Genomic DNA, 15,851 nt, shown 5'->3' on the forward strand with positions numbered 1-15,851 from the left:
CTCCCCGAAAGGATGGGAACAATTGCTGAAGCCCTACTATGTGCCACCCACTCTGTAAATGTTTCCTCATCTAATGCTTCTAAAACGTCATTTACAAAAGCAATCAGCGGACCCGGCCGCACGGGCCCAAACCTTAGCAGGAATCCCATCAGTAACTGCTTCCTTACTGCCACTGCATTCTAGGGAAGGCGTTCAGGCCCGCAGCAGTCAACCTACGTGATGAGGTGCCGGGAACAGTCACAGAACAGCATCAGCATGGCCAAGAGCTGCTTGGACTCTTCAGTGTCATTGTTGAGGCATTCCAAGAAGAGCTTTAGCCCTCCGTGGGGCCCCAGCTCACAGATAAACGCCCACAGTTTGGGCAGAAGGTCATCAAGGTAAGTGAGACCTGGAAAAGGATAGAGAAACCCAAGCTTCAGGTGGGGCTCCAGCTGGTCCATTATTTCCTTACCCACCAGGGAGACAAACACACCTACCAGTGAACATGCAGTGTGTGAGAAAGTGCAATTACCAAGAAAATCATTATCACCACGAGAATAATAAGAGCTAACATGTAATGGGTGCTTACTATGTGCCAGACACTATTCCAAGTACTTTACATGCATGATCTCCTTTCCATTGTGAAACTCAGTGTTATCTAAAATGAAGGCCAGAGAGGTTAAGTGGCTCAAAATCACACAGCCAGGAAGTGTCAAAGCCAAGAGCAAACCCAGGTCTGTCTGACTCCGAGTGTGTGTTTTAAATCAGAGATCAGCAAATTTCTTTCTGGAAAGGGCCAGAGTCGGTGTTTTTAGGTTCTGTAGGCCAATCTCTGTCACAACTACTCAGTGCAACTATTATAGCACAAAAGCGGCTATTAGACAATATGGATGTAGCTTTGTTCCAATAAAACTTTATTTATTTATAAAAGCAAGTAGTGGGTTGGCTTTGGCCCACAGGCAGTAGTTTATCGATACCTACTTGAAACTATCTTGCACGCATGGGATTGAACCTGCAATCCAGCTATGTGCCCTTGACCAGGAATCGAACCTGCGACCCTTCGGTGTTTGGGCTGACACTCTAACCACTAAGAACAGTGGCCCGGGGGAAGCAGAGGACATCTTAACCTCCTGATGGCAGAACTCTCCCAAGCCCAGGAGCCCTACCCCCAGCCGGGCATCCCCCGCTCGGCAGATGGCACCACCCACACTGTCACTGGGCTAAAAGCCTGGCATCATCTTTGAAACTGTTAGGCCCCACTCCCTCAAGTCCAACCCGCCTCTGAAACATCACACCTCCTCCCGCTTCCATCTCCATCACTACCCCAGTTCCGCTGTCCTCGGGGGGCACTGGCAATGTTTGGAGACAGGTATGGGTGTCACAACCAGGAGGAAGGAGAGGGTGCTACTGGTACCTATGGGTAGGGGCCGGAGGCTGCTGAAACCCTACAATGGACAGGGTGGCCTCCACAACAAAGAATCATCTGCCAAACCGTCAACCCTCCTCCAGGCCAAGCCTGCATTGTCACTCACTACTCCACCGCATAAGCCTTCATGACATTGCACACAGCCCCATCATATGCCTGGTCTCCCCACTAGGATATAACCCCCTTGAGGACACAGACCCTGGCTCCTTTCACCTCTGCACCCTCAGTGCCTGGCATATACAGGTGCTTTGTGAGCATGTGAAGATGAAGAAGTAAGTGTGAAAGGGAGAAGCAGCAAGAATTTATGATTTAAAACAAAAGTAAAATGCAGCAGAGAAGTTCAAATCCTTTATGTGGTCAACAGCTTCATGGCTTACAGACCTCTGTCCTCATGACACCAGTTCATCCCAGCTCCTGCACTGCCACTTAAAGCCCCCGACGCCCAACTCTGTGCTCACAGAGGGGACTCCCTCCTCGCTCAGCTAAAAAGGACAATGGCGGGCATGTCCATGCAGTGATGTATTCTGCAGCCTGTGAAAGCGAGGTTCCTGAAGAATTTCTGACATGATAAAATGCGTATTCAGGTGACTAATGGAAAGGAAAGGACAAAACTATATATTTCAATCTAAATATATATACAAATAGCACACTCAGGCACAGGTAGTCATGTCTGGATTGTGGGATTAAGAGTGGCTTAAGCTTTATTTTTTCAGCTTCCCTGTCTTTTTTAGTTTTCTGTTAAAATTTTTTTAAAAGTAACTTTTTGCCCTGGCCAGTGTTTCTCAGTGGTTAGAGCGCCGGCCTGGGAACCAAGGAGTTGTGGGTTCATCCCCCAGCACTGGTCAGGCGAGTGCGGAAAGTGGCAGGTCGATGTGTCTCTCACATTGATGTCTCTCTCTCTCTCTCTCTTCCCCTACCTTCCACTTTCTCTAAAAAAGCAATGGAAAAATATCCTCAAGTGAGGATTTTTTTAAAAAGTAACTTTTTAAAAGCAAATAGTCCTATGCAACAGGAGGTAGGGGAGGCTCGGGGAAGGTCAATGGGGGGAAAAAGGAGATATATGTACTACTATGTGTAATACTTTAAACAATAAAAATAAATAAATAAAAGCAAATAGTCTTTCATAATGAGAATAGCCAAGTCACAGGAAAGAACTGAAAATGCTGGGACTGAGATTAGTTTGAACTGATCAACTACCCGGCCTCTAAGAATGGCTCAAAAATACCCTCCTTCAAGGACGCCAGAAGAAATCCAGTGTTCCAAGCAAAACTGTCGGCCAAACGTGAGCCAGAAGAGGCCCTGGGCCTGCAAACCTGTGAGTATCTGCAGCCGGATCTGGGTCAGAGTGGTCAGCGAGGTCTGGTAGAGGACGCAGATGTTGCAAACCTTCTGCACCTCCGCAGAGTCCACGCGTTTGCCCCCGACGGGCTTGAGGATGTTCCGCACCGACGCAGACTTCTGAAACGCGCGCTTCAGGAGATCTGGCACGGAGAGAAGAGGAACGTGTGAGCGGAAGTTCCAAGTTCAGCCCTCTGCCAAGTTCCACCCTGTAGGGAACAGCATTCCAGTAAAGCTCCGATTTCACAGCCACAGCCAGACAGTGGGGCTGCTGCCTGATTCCAGTCATCTCCTTGGGATAAACTGGAAGCACATTAACAACAGGATTTTAGGTAAAACCCAAAGACATCTTCCGAATCAGAAAATCCGATTCTTACAAGGGATCCTTTTTCTGAACCATTAACTTCAGCACCCACAAAGGTAAAAATTCCGAGGACTATATTAGAGGGAAGGGGGGGAAAGGGAGGCCTGGTGGATCCCCAACTTCCTGTGCTTTGAGATGGAAGAAGGGGCGTCAACCTCACATACGGATATTCAGCTTGGGGCTGCACTGTACTCTTGTTTTGACGCTTCCCAGGAATACCCTGCGGAAGTTGTATTCGCCGAGCCCATGCGCACTGACAGGTGCAAGATGGGACTTTGCAGCACACAGGCTGGCAGAGGAAAAGCCGCCCGCACCTGGAAATCGGGCAGGTCATTCCACTGAAGCGTGTGCAGTTCCTTCGTTCATCAGCGTGGGCCCCAAGAAGCCTTTCCACGGGACCCACTGCTGACCCTGCAGTGGGGACACTGCTGAGCTGGAAGCCGGTCAGTGACCCAGTGGCCCCTTCATCAGCTGCTCCACGTGGGAGATTTCCTTTACGATTACGAACTCAGAAAAGCTCTACTTCCCTAAGAAACAGGCCCTCGTATTTATGAGAAGAAAGGGTCCCAAGTCCCTCTTCAATTTGGCGACTAGAAATTCAGAGCCAAATGGAAGTGCAGAGAAAACCCCGGCGGCCCTCACCGGTCCCTTATCAGTGGACATTCTCTGAACACGACCTTGATTTTGTTCACCCATTTCTGTTCCCAAGGACTGTCACTGTTGTGCTAAATGTAAAGTGACTTAAGCAGCTTCCAGATCAGTGGGAGAGGTGAGGGGTCACAGGAACAGAGCGGGCAGGTGCCCCGGGACACTCAGAGCTGCTCCTCAGCCCCTGTTCCAGCCACTCACTCTTCACGGGAAGCACGTTCTGCGGGGAGGCCGGCTGCACGTGGGCCGCCGGCTCCTGGTTCTCCAGCAGCTTCTTGCTCAGGATGTCACTGAAGAAGATCCGGATCAGAGGCACCCCCCACAGGAACTGCAGCTGCTTGGTGATCAAGGGCATCGACTCGTTGAGGCTGGGAGAGAAGGAGACCAGGGTGTCGGGTCCACCCGGCGGAGGGCCAGGGGGAGCCCCCGCGGTTCCCTAAGGGGCCTTGCACTGGGAGGTGTAGCAGGACCTGCCACTCAACACGGTCAATAAGATACTTTAGAAAGCGGGACCCACAAACTGCTGCTGAGGCTGATGTGGAAGGCACTGCCCTTTATCTTCCCTGGCGCTCCACCCAGACTTCCTGTGCTGCCAACAGCACTACTGCTCTCCCTCGGTCCCCACGCTCCACGTCCCAGCGCCTCCCAGACGCCCTTTATCTGCCTTCGCCCGGATCCCATCCTGTTTACCTCTCAGTGGACAAGCCATCTCACGCCGCCGTCTTGTCCTGTTCACAGCCAGCTGCAGGCCTGGCCCCCACCCTGTTAACCCTCCAGCCTCCTAAGAGTCTCCCTGCCTTCGATTGCTCCCTTCTCCACTCCACACCCACCCCAGCATCACTCACACCCTGAAACCCGCCTTCATCACCTCCCTGCGCCAGACCCTAAATGCCTCCCAGCATCACAGTGGTAACGGCCACCACCCACTGAGCAGGGGCCAGGCCTGCGGGAGGCTCTGACACGCTTTATGTCCCTCAACCCTTTGAGACACCTGTACCCCATATTGCAGATGAGAAAAGTGAGGTGAAGTGACAAGGTGCCCCCAGAGAACGGGTGCAGCTGAGCCCAGGCTGTTCACGTGGTGCTAGTCTGCCCACCCTCTGCCCACAACATCCCGATGCCCACCACACAGGCCCCTCCATCCTCTTGGGTCTGGGGCAGCGCTCTGGTCGGCAGTTGGTAAATAGTCTTTTTAACTGGATGCCACTCAGGCACAAGGAAAAGGGAGAAAAGCGGGGATGTCCTTCCCTGGCCCTCAGTTTTCTCCCTCAAGAGCCCCCGGCAGGGACCCCAGGCCCCAGGCAGACATGGGAAGGAAAACAGCTGAGTAGCACGCCACCTTAGGTCCCGAGACCCACTTGTTTCAACCCTTACGTCACCTCTATCTTCTAGAGGTGTTTTTAAAACAATATTTTTGAGTTCTTGATTAAAAGCGTTAACATTTATATTCCACCTCCTGAAAAATATGTGGAGTGACTTCTATTCCCTTTGAATCATGTACCTTATTTTAGTTTCCCCAAAATATGGCAATCTAGGCAATCAATAAAATGACATTGAAGAAGGGAAGATAATATTAATAGAAATTGTTTATAATTTACTAAATGAAGAGAATACAAATTAATATGATCCCATTTTTGTGAAAAAACTGGTAGGACGTAGACTGAACGGAAGTGCACACAGGTTGTCTTAGGAGATGATTTTTATTCTCTTATGTTCTTACCTATACTTACACAATGACTATATATGACGTTTACAATAAGAAACAAACAACATAAGCTAAAATGAAGAAAGAAGGAGAGGTGGGGGAGAGGCAGGGGAGGCAGGAAGGACCGGGCTTTGCCCCGGGACTCACCCATAGTCCACCGACTGGGAGAACCAGCCAAGGACGGGGTGCCAGTGGGTCAGGTTGGATTTCTTCTGGGTCACGTACTTCTGACAGTAGCACAGCATCTGTGTGAGCAAACTCACAAACCCATCCGTCTCCTCCTCCAGCACTCGGGGGCTGAGGGAGCCCAGGTGCAGGAGGTTGCCTGCAAAGAGATAAGGCTGAGGGTATGGGACCCAGACAGACACGCTTCATCACCTCGAGGTCTGCTCTCTGCCTGGGGCTCAGGCAGCCCCGTCTCTGAGCAGGAAGAATTCCACGGGGAGGGCACTTGTCAGGGCTGGGCTGCAGGTGGTGCAGGGCTGAGACCTAGGCTGGCCTGGCTTCCCATCCTGGCTCTGCCCCAGGCCAGGTGTGACCCTCATCCCTCCTCTCCCATCCTATCTCCTCATCTGTAAGACTGGAATAACGATCCCCCTGTCGATGTGAGGACTGTATGGACTGACATGTAGAATGTCTGGCACACAGGGATGTGACATTAGCTAGTATGACATTTTACTATTATGCTAAGATTTTAAAAACAAAGGTAATGTAAGAAATGACCTTTTTGAAGAATATCTGAATTTCCAGGGAAGTCACTATTACTCAAAGTTAACCAGTTATTTAACATGCCTTGTGTGAGGACTCCCCTAAAATTTGGCCTTAAGAACCTTTTTCTATGTTAGGCACTGAGAATTATGTACGTCTGCAGTTTTCCAATGCTTCTATCCACAAACCCTTTCATCTACAATGAAAACAGTAAAGCAGATGATGCAGGCCTTCCTCTAATCTAAGCCCAACCCAACTGCGCCCTCCCTTCGCCCAACGTGAGAATTATCCAGGCCACTCATCACGTTTTCCATTTTCGTTGGCTGCCAGGAAGCTAAGCGCTAAAATTTAACATTCACTTACCCTCACTCAACCAGTTTGCCAAGTTGGATCTATTTCCCATGTGATTTTCAATTTTACATGTCTAGTTTAACTGTCTATCTGGTTACATGTTTTCTATTGTGAACACTTCTAATCGTTAATAAAGACAGCTCTTTATCTCCAGAAAGGTGAAAAGCAAACCACTTGGGGTTTTCCCGATGCCCAGGACACAATCACATCCCAGCCTCAGCTACTCACCCATTAGACACAGCGTATGGCATCCTTCTAAACTCTCACAGACATCGCGGCATCGATCTTTAGCTCTTAAATATGTGATGAACTTACGAAGCATGTCATGAGATTCTACCACAGTGAGGCGCTGCGAACAATTACAGACTGTCAGAGGGGAAGCTGATGGAAGAAGTCGGAAGAAGTTCCCATGGGAGCATGAACTTGACCCCTGCTGGTCACCCCCCAGGAGCCAAACATGCTACTGATCGCCAAGAAGATGAACAAACACGAGAACCTCTTTCTTTGGGCTACTAACAATAGTGTGTCGACAGTGGCTACTGATGGGGAAGAAAAACCAGGGAAGAGGTGGGAATTAACAGAGAAAACAGTTTACGCTCTAATTTCTAAGGAAATAAAATATGGACTGGGGGAACTCGGAGCCCACGTACCTCAGGGGTCACTACGCTGAGATGAGTCACAAGAGCTGGCACAGACATGATGTGGATGAGGAATGGCCGAAGCAGATTGTCTGAAAACTGGGCAGCAATCACAGGGCTGGACACAGACACATCACCATTCTCAGAGAGGTTACCAGCTCCCCCAAACCCCTTGAAATTATGCTTCCCATGATGGGGACACCCACTAAGGGAAGGCTGAGTCAGTGACAGTGCAGTCATGTGACACAGCTGTGAAAAATCAGTTTTGAAGTTTCACTGACATGATGTCATCAAAATCTTTCTTTAGTCTACTAGTAATTGTTGTACTTAAGTCCCCTTGGGTGACAAATTCTACAAATGCACTGCCAGTGATACAATGAACAGGGCACGCATCCATTCTGTTAAGCACAGCAGGGGAGGGGGTAAACAGAGTTTAATGCATAGTCTCAGCCAACAGAGCTGGTGCCGCAATCAAGGAGCTGGAGAGGCACAGGCAGAAACCAGGGCCAGCGCTTCATGTTCCAGGTAAACTGGGTCCCAGCTAATGAAAGGAGCGGGACGAGCTTGGGAAGGTTCCCATGTACCGTTACTTAAAGAAACATATATTGTTTTAGAGTACAGGAATGTGCCCAATGTGTGAAGCAAGTTTAAAGAATAAGGAGTAATGAGTGTGGGCTCTGGAGTCGTATGGCCTGAGTTTAATTCTTGGCCCTGACACTCGCTGTTGTGTGACCAAGGACAAGTGGCTTACCCTCTGGGCCTTCGCTTCCTCATCTATAAGATGGAGTAAGAGAATGTGGTGAGGAGTCCGTTAAAATGTGTAGACGCCTTAAAACAACGTGCGGCCCTTCAGAAGCAAGGCAGTTTCCTACTTACCGCAACGCCAGAGAAAAGGCCGCAGTCAAAGTGCCTTTGGACAGACAAGGCCGGGGTCTGGCCAGGCCACGGGTTAACAGTATCTGGAAAGAACATTTTAACTGGTCAGGGGATGATGCCAACTTTGTATTCATTTGCTCATAAAAAAAGAAGCATAAAAGTAAAATGAGTGCCTCAGATAAAAAACTATATTGGAATGTTTTTAAAAAATGAGGGGAGAGAAAAGTAATGGGATGGAGGTTCATTAATACCACCCCTTCACCATTAAATGATATGTTTAATTTTTTAAATAATGAACAGTTAAAAAAAATTAACAGCGGATACAAAGACCAGACTTAAAACTGCAAGACAGGCTAGATTTCAGAAGCAGTTCCGAGTTATGGTGTCAGGTGGACCCATTCGCACTGGGAGGACCTATGGACAATGTCGCCTGTGTGCGGAGCAAATGGAGCCACATCAGGACAGAGCCCATGGCTGAATCAGTGCTACTTCTCAGGAATTCTAAACACCAGTTCGCCTTCTGACCGTTCCTGGCTATATGGGCTGGCACAAAAGGTGCAGTGTGGACAGAAGGCTGTTTGAGGACAGACCCAGGAAGTTAATTCCGGACACCAACCAAGAAGGAGCCAGAGGGAACAAGCCTGAGGCCTCCTCCCTCCGTTTCAATTTCAAGTGACCGGATTACACCTGTAGCCAAAGATAGAGCGTCTTGAGGGATCCTGGGGCCACCGCCCCCCTTTACACAAACCACAGTGACCCAGGCCGGGGAAGGTAGGAGAGGACACTGAGCATTAAACTCTTCCTGCAAAGGATTTCTGCGAGGAGGGCGCCAGATGTGCCAAAACCAAACATCTAACACCAAGTTCAGGTGTAGAGAGTGAGGTCACCAGTTACAGGAGGAGGTCACACATTAGGGGGTGGGGGCACAGACCTGCAGCACAGAGTAAAGCCCATGCTGGTTGAGATGTCCCATTATATTTGCACAAATGTGGTTCATGGCTGGTCGGAGACTCTCACCTAAGTAAAGAAAAAAGACTGAGGAAAGAAACCCAACAAATCTCTGGCCGCATGAGGAACTGTTTAGGTGGGACAGAAAATCAGGCCCCAGGCCAGGGCCGCAGGCAGCGAGATGCTCCCTGGTCTGCCTTCCCGCTTCCCCTGGGTCTGGGACCAGAGTCCACAGAGATGTGGCATATCCGCGTTCTCTCTCCCGGAAGGCCCGGCTCCAGTGTTGCCTCTCAGGTGACGGGGCGCCGCACACCCCCAGCCAGCAGTAAGGGCCCGGCCTTGAGCTCCAGAGCACTTTTCCATTTCCCTCCGAGGGCCTGGGACTTTCTGTGCCCTGGGGCTGCCTCCTCTCCAACGAGAGACAAGCTCCCGGCAGGGCCCAGGGCTCCCCATATTTTAAATCTCCCCCAGAACCCAGGATAATGCCTTGAAATAAACCCTCCTTCCTGCCTGGGGCCTCTGTATACAGTCTCCTCGGCTTTTGGAGCTTTGTCCCTCCTCACTCGGTGACTCTGACCCTCCCCCCAGCTCTGAGCTCAGACGTCACTTCTGCAGGAAGGCCTGAGCCCCCACAGAGCAGGGCAGGGCTGTCCCTGCCCCACTAAACTCGCATTTCTCTTCCTTCTGAGCGCCACACTTCTCACACTATTGTCGCGACGGAGGATTGCATGTGACTTCTCTTTAATGCCCGTCTCCCCACCAGCCTCTAAGTTCTGTGAGCTGCAGCTCAGCAGGTAGAGCCCTGAAGGCCAGTGGCCGCCTCTGTACCTCCAGTGCCGGCACAGCACATGGCACACAGTAGGCTCTTTGCTGAACGGATGGATGAAGTGACTGTATGAAAAACTTAAAGCTAAGCATCATATTCAGGGAAGGAGGCAGCATTACAGTGCACATTTTATGGCCAAAAGAGAATTACTGGCTGCCGAATGATTCGCCAAATGAAACGACAAGGCTTAACGAGTGCCTCCCCTGGGGCTGGTGACGGCAAAAGTGCTTCTTACAAAGTAGAAAAGGTGCCCGAGCTCTGCTACTTAGGACAGACTTTGAACAAGTCCCACAGACCTTTTCCCCGGAGAATTTTCCATGTTGAAGTGTCTGTGAAGGTGACGAGCATCGTGAGGTACAGCGTGACGAGTCTGGAGTCTTGTAGGATTTCAGGCTGGAAACAGTGAAGAGGAAGGTGAAGACACATGCCCCCCAGTCCCAGACAGTGAAGCAACCGTTCTGTAACTTTGCTGAGTAGTGAGTCAGGTTATAAGTATTCTTTTTCTTTGTCTCTTAGGGGATGACCACTGTCAGGAGTTAAACGACAGGGATTTTGACCCACGAGTGATTGCCTATGGAATCTAAGTACTCCCGGAATGGAGCACTGAGAATCCTGGGAAACAAGGTGACCAGCGCTGGCCTGCGGGTTTTGCATGCATTAGGAGCATGTGTATGTTCAGGCGCTCCCTGGAGCAACAGAGTGGAAATGCAACTGAGCATACCAGGGACCCTGGGTTCAGACTTATGCCTTTACCACTTCCTAGCTCTGTGACCTTGGGCAAGTTTCTTAACTTTTCTGTGCCTCGGACTGCTCATCTGTTGACTAGGGATAGTATGGCTGTTGTAAGGAATAAACAATTCATGTACATAACGCACTAAGAGCAGCGCCCAGCACAAAGATAACTCTGTAATACTGGCTGTTGTTATACACGGTTTCACAAGAGCAGGCTGGGGAAAGGCCTGATTCCTGTCTAGGCCCAGAAACTTAGCATGTGCACCACAAGGGACCCTGGAGACCATCTAGTTGAAACCCCAGAGCTCTCAGAGAATGAGAGGGGGGAAGTGACTTGCTCAAGGCCACACGAAGAATCAGCAGCAGATTCAGGACTACATTTAGATATTCCTGGCTCCAGCTCTGGTGTTCTTTTCTCCTAATGTGTGTTTCTCTGCATGAACTTCAAACATTTTTTTTCAAAGCAGAAGTGTCTCTTCTCAAAGAGAAATCCGTTGTGGAAGGCAGGAGCACAAAGCAGATAATAGAAAGACCACTGCTATGTGCCATAATGCCTCCCTCACCTGACAGGCGGGTTGTGGCTCACTGCCTGGGCAAGGCCACGAGAGCCATTCAATGATGCCTCCAGCGGGATGGCTGGGAACGGATCCCTGGGAACTCTGCTGACATTCACACCATCGCTCAGCTGCTACCCGAGTCCTTGCCAAGCCTCTGCTCAGAAACTACATCCTAAAGGCCCCAGATGGGAAGGATACATTTATCGAGTTTCATTTTACCTTGAGCTGCTTAAGAAACTCACAGCAATGCCACAGAATGTCCTTGATCTGTTTAATCCATAAGAGGGTGAGATCCTTGGAAAGAGCCAGGGACACATACCACACCTACCAGCAGGAGAAAGAGAAATGTAATGGGCAGTTACAGGGATCAGATTCATATGTTCTAGCTACTGGCCAGTGCCAGATAAGGCGATGAGAGTCAATGGACAGATAAGCAGCCAATAAGGCTTATTTTAACACCACACCCATCCCACTCACCTTGGGTTCATTCTCAGCATCCATACTGCTCAGGATGCAGCGACACAACTTTTCAAATCTCTGCAAAGAGGCAGAATGGGAGTCATAAACTTCTGCAACTAATAAAAATGGGAAAGAAGCAAATGTTTGGTGGGCACCTGGCATGTGTAGGCATTATGCCCAAAGACTCACAGCGAGTCTTACAGATGTGGGAACTGAGGATCATAAAGGCTAAAGAAAGGCTCTCAAACTGGGGCCCACTGACTCGATGAGCCCTACATTTCCTTCAGAAACTGGTATGTTTCATATAAAAATCCAGCTTGGCGCTCCTTTTGAAAAACAAACTCAACTGGCACACTGGGCGTGGACCCCTGTGGACTAGCAGCTGTCTCCTAAATCCTGCTCTCCCGTTTGCCATTCCGTAAGCATCATGGACACTGACTTTTCCCTCACAGACTGTTGTATCATCATTTTTTATCTTGAAATGCAAAAGGAAGAAAAGTGGAAGCTGAAAACCAGACTACACTGTGGCAATCCCAACCCTGGACTCATCCTTAAAAGTGGTGCGGTCCCGGGCGGCCGCCCCATCACTCTGAACTACCGCTTCCTCCTCTGTAACTGAGGTCGCCTCACTGCCCCTGCCGGTCCTCACCTACGTAACGTGTGCTCACTGCCAGTGGGCTCCTCCCTCTCAAGACCTCGCCCATCTTGTTTCCTTCTGGAGCCCCAGTGCCTACCAGATGGCCTGCCACGAGGTGAGACTTAGCAACAATGAATGGTAACCCTGATCACCAGAGGCATTCCTCAATATATTGTTAGTACTATTATAGATCACTGATTCCTGAAATTGTATTTTCTGGGCTAATTCTAATCCCAAAGGTACAACCAGTATGTTTTGTTTGGTTTGCAGGATCTAAAAAAAAATTTGAAATTAGCTACCAATTCTACAAATGAAATAACCGAGTATAAGGAAGTCCAGCATCTCTTTAAAAAAAATCAGGGTCCACCACAGGCTGAAGAGGAGTAGAGGCCGTGCATGCCACAGACCCCCTGGCTCCCTCTGAGGTCCTCGCCACCACTGTGAGTTACCATGTATTTTGACGTATGTTTTATCTCATCAATGACTTCTTTCACCTAACCTGCCTGGCCTCTGTATGCATTTGAATACAACAAGTGCTCTTAATAGTCAATGAGAAAAGCAGTCGATTTGTGAGGAGGTCGAGAAGCACTGGGCAGTAATCCCTGCGGATCAGGCCCCAAGAAGACTAAAGGGCAGGATGTGGGAGGGGCAGAGAGCTGCTATCCCAGAGAGCTGCCATAGGACGGGATGCCTTCGTATTTATAAAAGACCTGGCAGACAGAAAGGACCATGTATGTTTGCTATTGTTATTTTACCTCGTTATCCTCTTTCATTCTGAACAAGAACAGCAGCTTCCTGGCAATCTTAAAAATACAAAGTGCACTTCTTCTACTGGACCCAGTGTCATCTGCTTTAAAAAACTCATCGATCTCTCTCCTAAGGGAGGGAAGGGTAAAATAAATAAATAAATAAATAAATTTTCATTAGGAGCTCCCAGCAGCCGGAAGGAAGGCTTTTTCAGAACTGGTGGAGAAGATGCCTTCTTTTCTTGCTATTACTTGGGAGCAAGAGGAGTTCCTGGCACCCACCTGATTTCCCTCTGTAGTCGCCTCCGACAGAGAAAACTCCGCACGCGGGCCTGAATCCCGATGGCCGCCCGCTCCCGCTCCTTCTGCACAAGCCTTTCCTCTCGAGCCTGACGGGCTCTATCGATGAACCAAGCTCTCGAGGTCTGGGAAACGGTGAACATGTTTGCAAACGTGCACAAACCCTGCAAGGAAAATGGCGAGCCGTTGGTGTAGATCACTGTTTGAGAAACACACACAGAAAGGGGTTCAAGAGTAAAGGGTGGGCAGGGTGTGGGCAGCAGCAGAGAGCTAGCTACTCAGGGCCCTCCGCCACCTTCCAACGTGCTAACAGCTCTCCTGGCGCAAGTCCCAATTCCTATCGGCTCTCCATGCAGCTCGCCAGAGCAGCAGTGCTTCTTCCTGTATTAAATAATTACATTTTCTTGAGAGAAAATGCACAGCGCCTGGCATAGGGCATGGGTTCTGTAATTGTTTAGTGAATGAACAAAGCACGACTCAATGCCATCCGTAAACTTCTAATGCAAGCCACGCATCCTCTAAGTCAAGGGTCCCTAGATATTTGAATTCTTTGGAGCAGTCCACGATATTTGGGAAGCCAACACCAAGCAGTCCACTTTTATTTTGCCAAGTCAAGACTTGAGGGAAAAACCAAACGTGAATATTTACCATCGCTGTTATTTTTATTCATCCTTTCATTCAACAAATATTTACTGGTACCTACCTTGTGCCAGCACTAAAAAAGCATTTCATTTTTTAAAGGATCATTTTAACAAAAAGCCAGAGGTACATGATTTCAGAATGCAAGACAATCCATTAAAATGAATACGTTTTGTTTCATGTGTAACTTATTCCTTTGTCCTACTGATCCCATTCCACCAAGGACCACTGAAGCTTTTGAGCAGAGCCTCTCCCATCGCTGGCTGGTACATTTGGATAGAGGCTCTAAATTACCCATTACACTTGTTTTATTTTAATCCTCACCCAAGGATACATTTTTTTTTTTTTAAGAGAGAGAGGACAGGAGAGAGAAACATCAATGTGAGAGAGAAACATCATTCACTTGACTCCCATATGTGCCCTGACCAGAGATGGAACCCACAACCCAGGTATGTGCCCTGACTGGGAATCGAACCCACAACCTTTTCATGCAGGGGACGGCGCTCCAACCATCTGAGCCACCTAGCCAGGGCTACCCATTTTTATCTCAATCACCAATAACTCTTTTCCCATAGGGATGGCTTTGGCTAGCAGCCTAGAGCACAGAGTACTGGTCCCTGGAACCTCCCGTACTAAGATGATTTCTTTAGATGCTTGATAACTTTGTCACTCTGTCCAAAATATGTAATCAGCCCAGCTGACAAAAGCACTGAAATAAATTATTACAAATCCAGACTTCTAGAAGACAAGCTCTTTACTAGGTTACTTCACTCACAGCAGCACCCACATGAAAACATCAAGAATGAAAGGGTCACGGGAGACTCCTCCCATGTAGACATACCGAGGGACCTCTGTGTCCCCTTTTCAACACTGCTTCACATCTGTTAAACAAGTCTTTTCCAACGCGTGCATGGCCCATCAGTAATTCTCAGAACAAATGAACCAAGTCCGTCCGACCATAGCAGGGAGAGTAAGACGACTGGAGAGAAGAAGGGCTTCTGAATCATTCACTCTTTCGGCCCCAGCAGTGGAAGTCCCGAGAGCTCACCTGAGGACCTGCCTGTGTCGCAGAAATGCCAAGTACTCATCAGTGACCTCGCAGGGGACTCACGGCCACGGGCAGCTTCTCACTTCAGAGGAGCTTGTCCTCGCTGGCAGAAGCAGAAGAAAAGAAATCCAGACTTAGGGTTAAGTTTTATAGGCAGGGCGTCATACATCTTCCTCACCGAGTAGAAGTAATACATTCAGTGCCTCTGGTTTAAAAACAACACTGTGTTCTCTGTAGTTAATGTCTGGTCTAAATGTTAAACTTTAGCTCCACAGTCCTCACCGTTTAAAGGGAACTGGTTGAAAATACAGTTGGCCCTTGAACAACACGGGTTTGAACTGCATGGGTCCACTTAAACATGGTTTTTCCAATTAATACGGTAAATGTATTTCCTCTTATGATTTTCTTAACATTTTTTCTCTGGCTTACTTCATTGTAGGGACTACCGTACATTATATGTTAACATACAAAAATGTGTTGATTGTTTATGTCATCAGTAAGGTATCCAGTGACTAGTAGGCCATTAGTAGTTCAGTTTTGGGGGAATCAAAAGTTATACATGGATTTTCAACTGCGTGGAGGGGGGGTGTCAGTGCCCCAACCCTTGTGTTGTTCTAAGGTCAACTATAATCCCAAAGAAGTTAGTGAATTAAAACTTTACATGCATGGTGATGTAAGCAAGAATAACATAAGGGACAGAATATTAAAAAGCCACTGAAAATAATGTTTGACGTTTTTAACAACATTGAAAACTATTGCCCTAACCAGTTTGGCTCAGTGGATAGAGCGTCAGCCTGTGGACTGAAGGGTCCCAGGTTCGATTCCAGTCAAGGGCATGTACCTTGGTTGCGGGCACATCTCCAGTGGGAGGTGTGCAGGAGGCAGCTGATTGATTTTTCTCTCTCATCAATGTTTTTAACTCTCTA

The 15,851-nt window shown here is 48.7% G+C and overlaps 1 protein-coding gene across 2 annotated transcripts in view; it reads right to left on the reverse strand.

The window, feature by feature from the left end:
• Window positions 1-15,851, reverse strand: part of UBE3B (ubiquitin protein ligase E3B) — a 35,371-nt gene that overhangs the window by 16,039 nt on the left and 3,481 nt on the right. The window contains exons 2-15 of one of the 2 annotated variants that reach the window (XM_079762891.1): window positions 14,926-15,028; window positions 13,221-13,402; window positions 12,948-13,068; window positions 11,574-11,633; window positions 11,316-11,420; window positions 10,104-10,200; window positions 8,965-9,050; window positions 8,034-8,116; window positions 7,170-7,275; window positions 6,748-6,868; window positions 5,608-5,785; window positions 3,957-4,123; window positions 2,719-2,886; window positions 217-388 (exon numbers count right to left, since the gene is read on the reverse strand). In XM_079762891.1, the coding sequence (XP_079619017.1) occupies window positions 217-388; window positions 2,719-2,886; window positions 3,957-4,123; window positions 5,608-5,785; window positions 6,748-6,868; window positions 7,170-7,275; window positions 8,034-8,116; window positions 8,965-9,050; window positions 10,104-10,200; window positions 11,316-11,420; window positions 11,574-11,633; window positions 12,948-13,068; window positions 13,221-13,381 (1,625 nt within the window). In that variant the 5' untranslated portion in view covers window positions 13,382-13,402; window positions 14,926-15,028. Of the gene's footprint in view, window positions 1-216; window positions 389-2,718; window positions 2,887-3,956; window positions 4,124-5,607; window positions 5,786-6,747; window positions 6,869-7,169; window positions 7,276-8,033; window positions 8,117-8,964; window positions 9,051-10,103; window positions 10,201-11,315; window positions 11,421-11,573; window positions 11,634-12,947; window positions 13,069-13,220; window positions 13,403-14,925; window positions 15,029-15,851 lie in introns of those variants that run through there. The other variant, XM_079762892.1, reaches the window with a different exon arrangement.

Source organism: Cnephaeus nilssonii (genome assembly GCF_951640355.1).
Source record: "Cnephaeus nilssonii genome assembly, chromosome: 22".
Classification (NCBI taxonomy): domain Eukaryota; kingdom Metazoa; phylum Chordata; class Mammalia; order Chiroptera; family Vespertilionidae; genus Cnephaeus; species Cnephaeus nilssonii.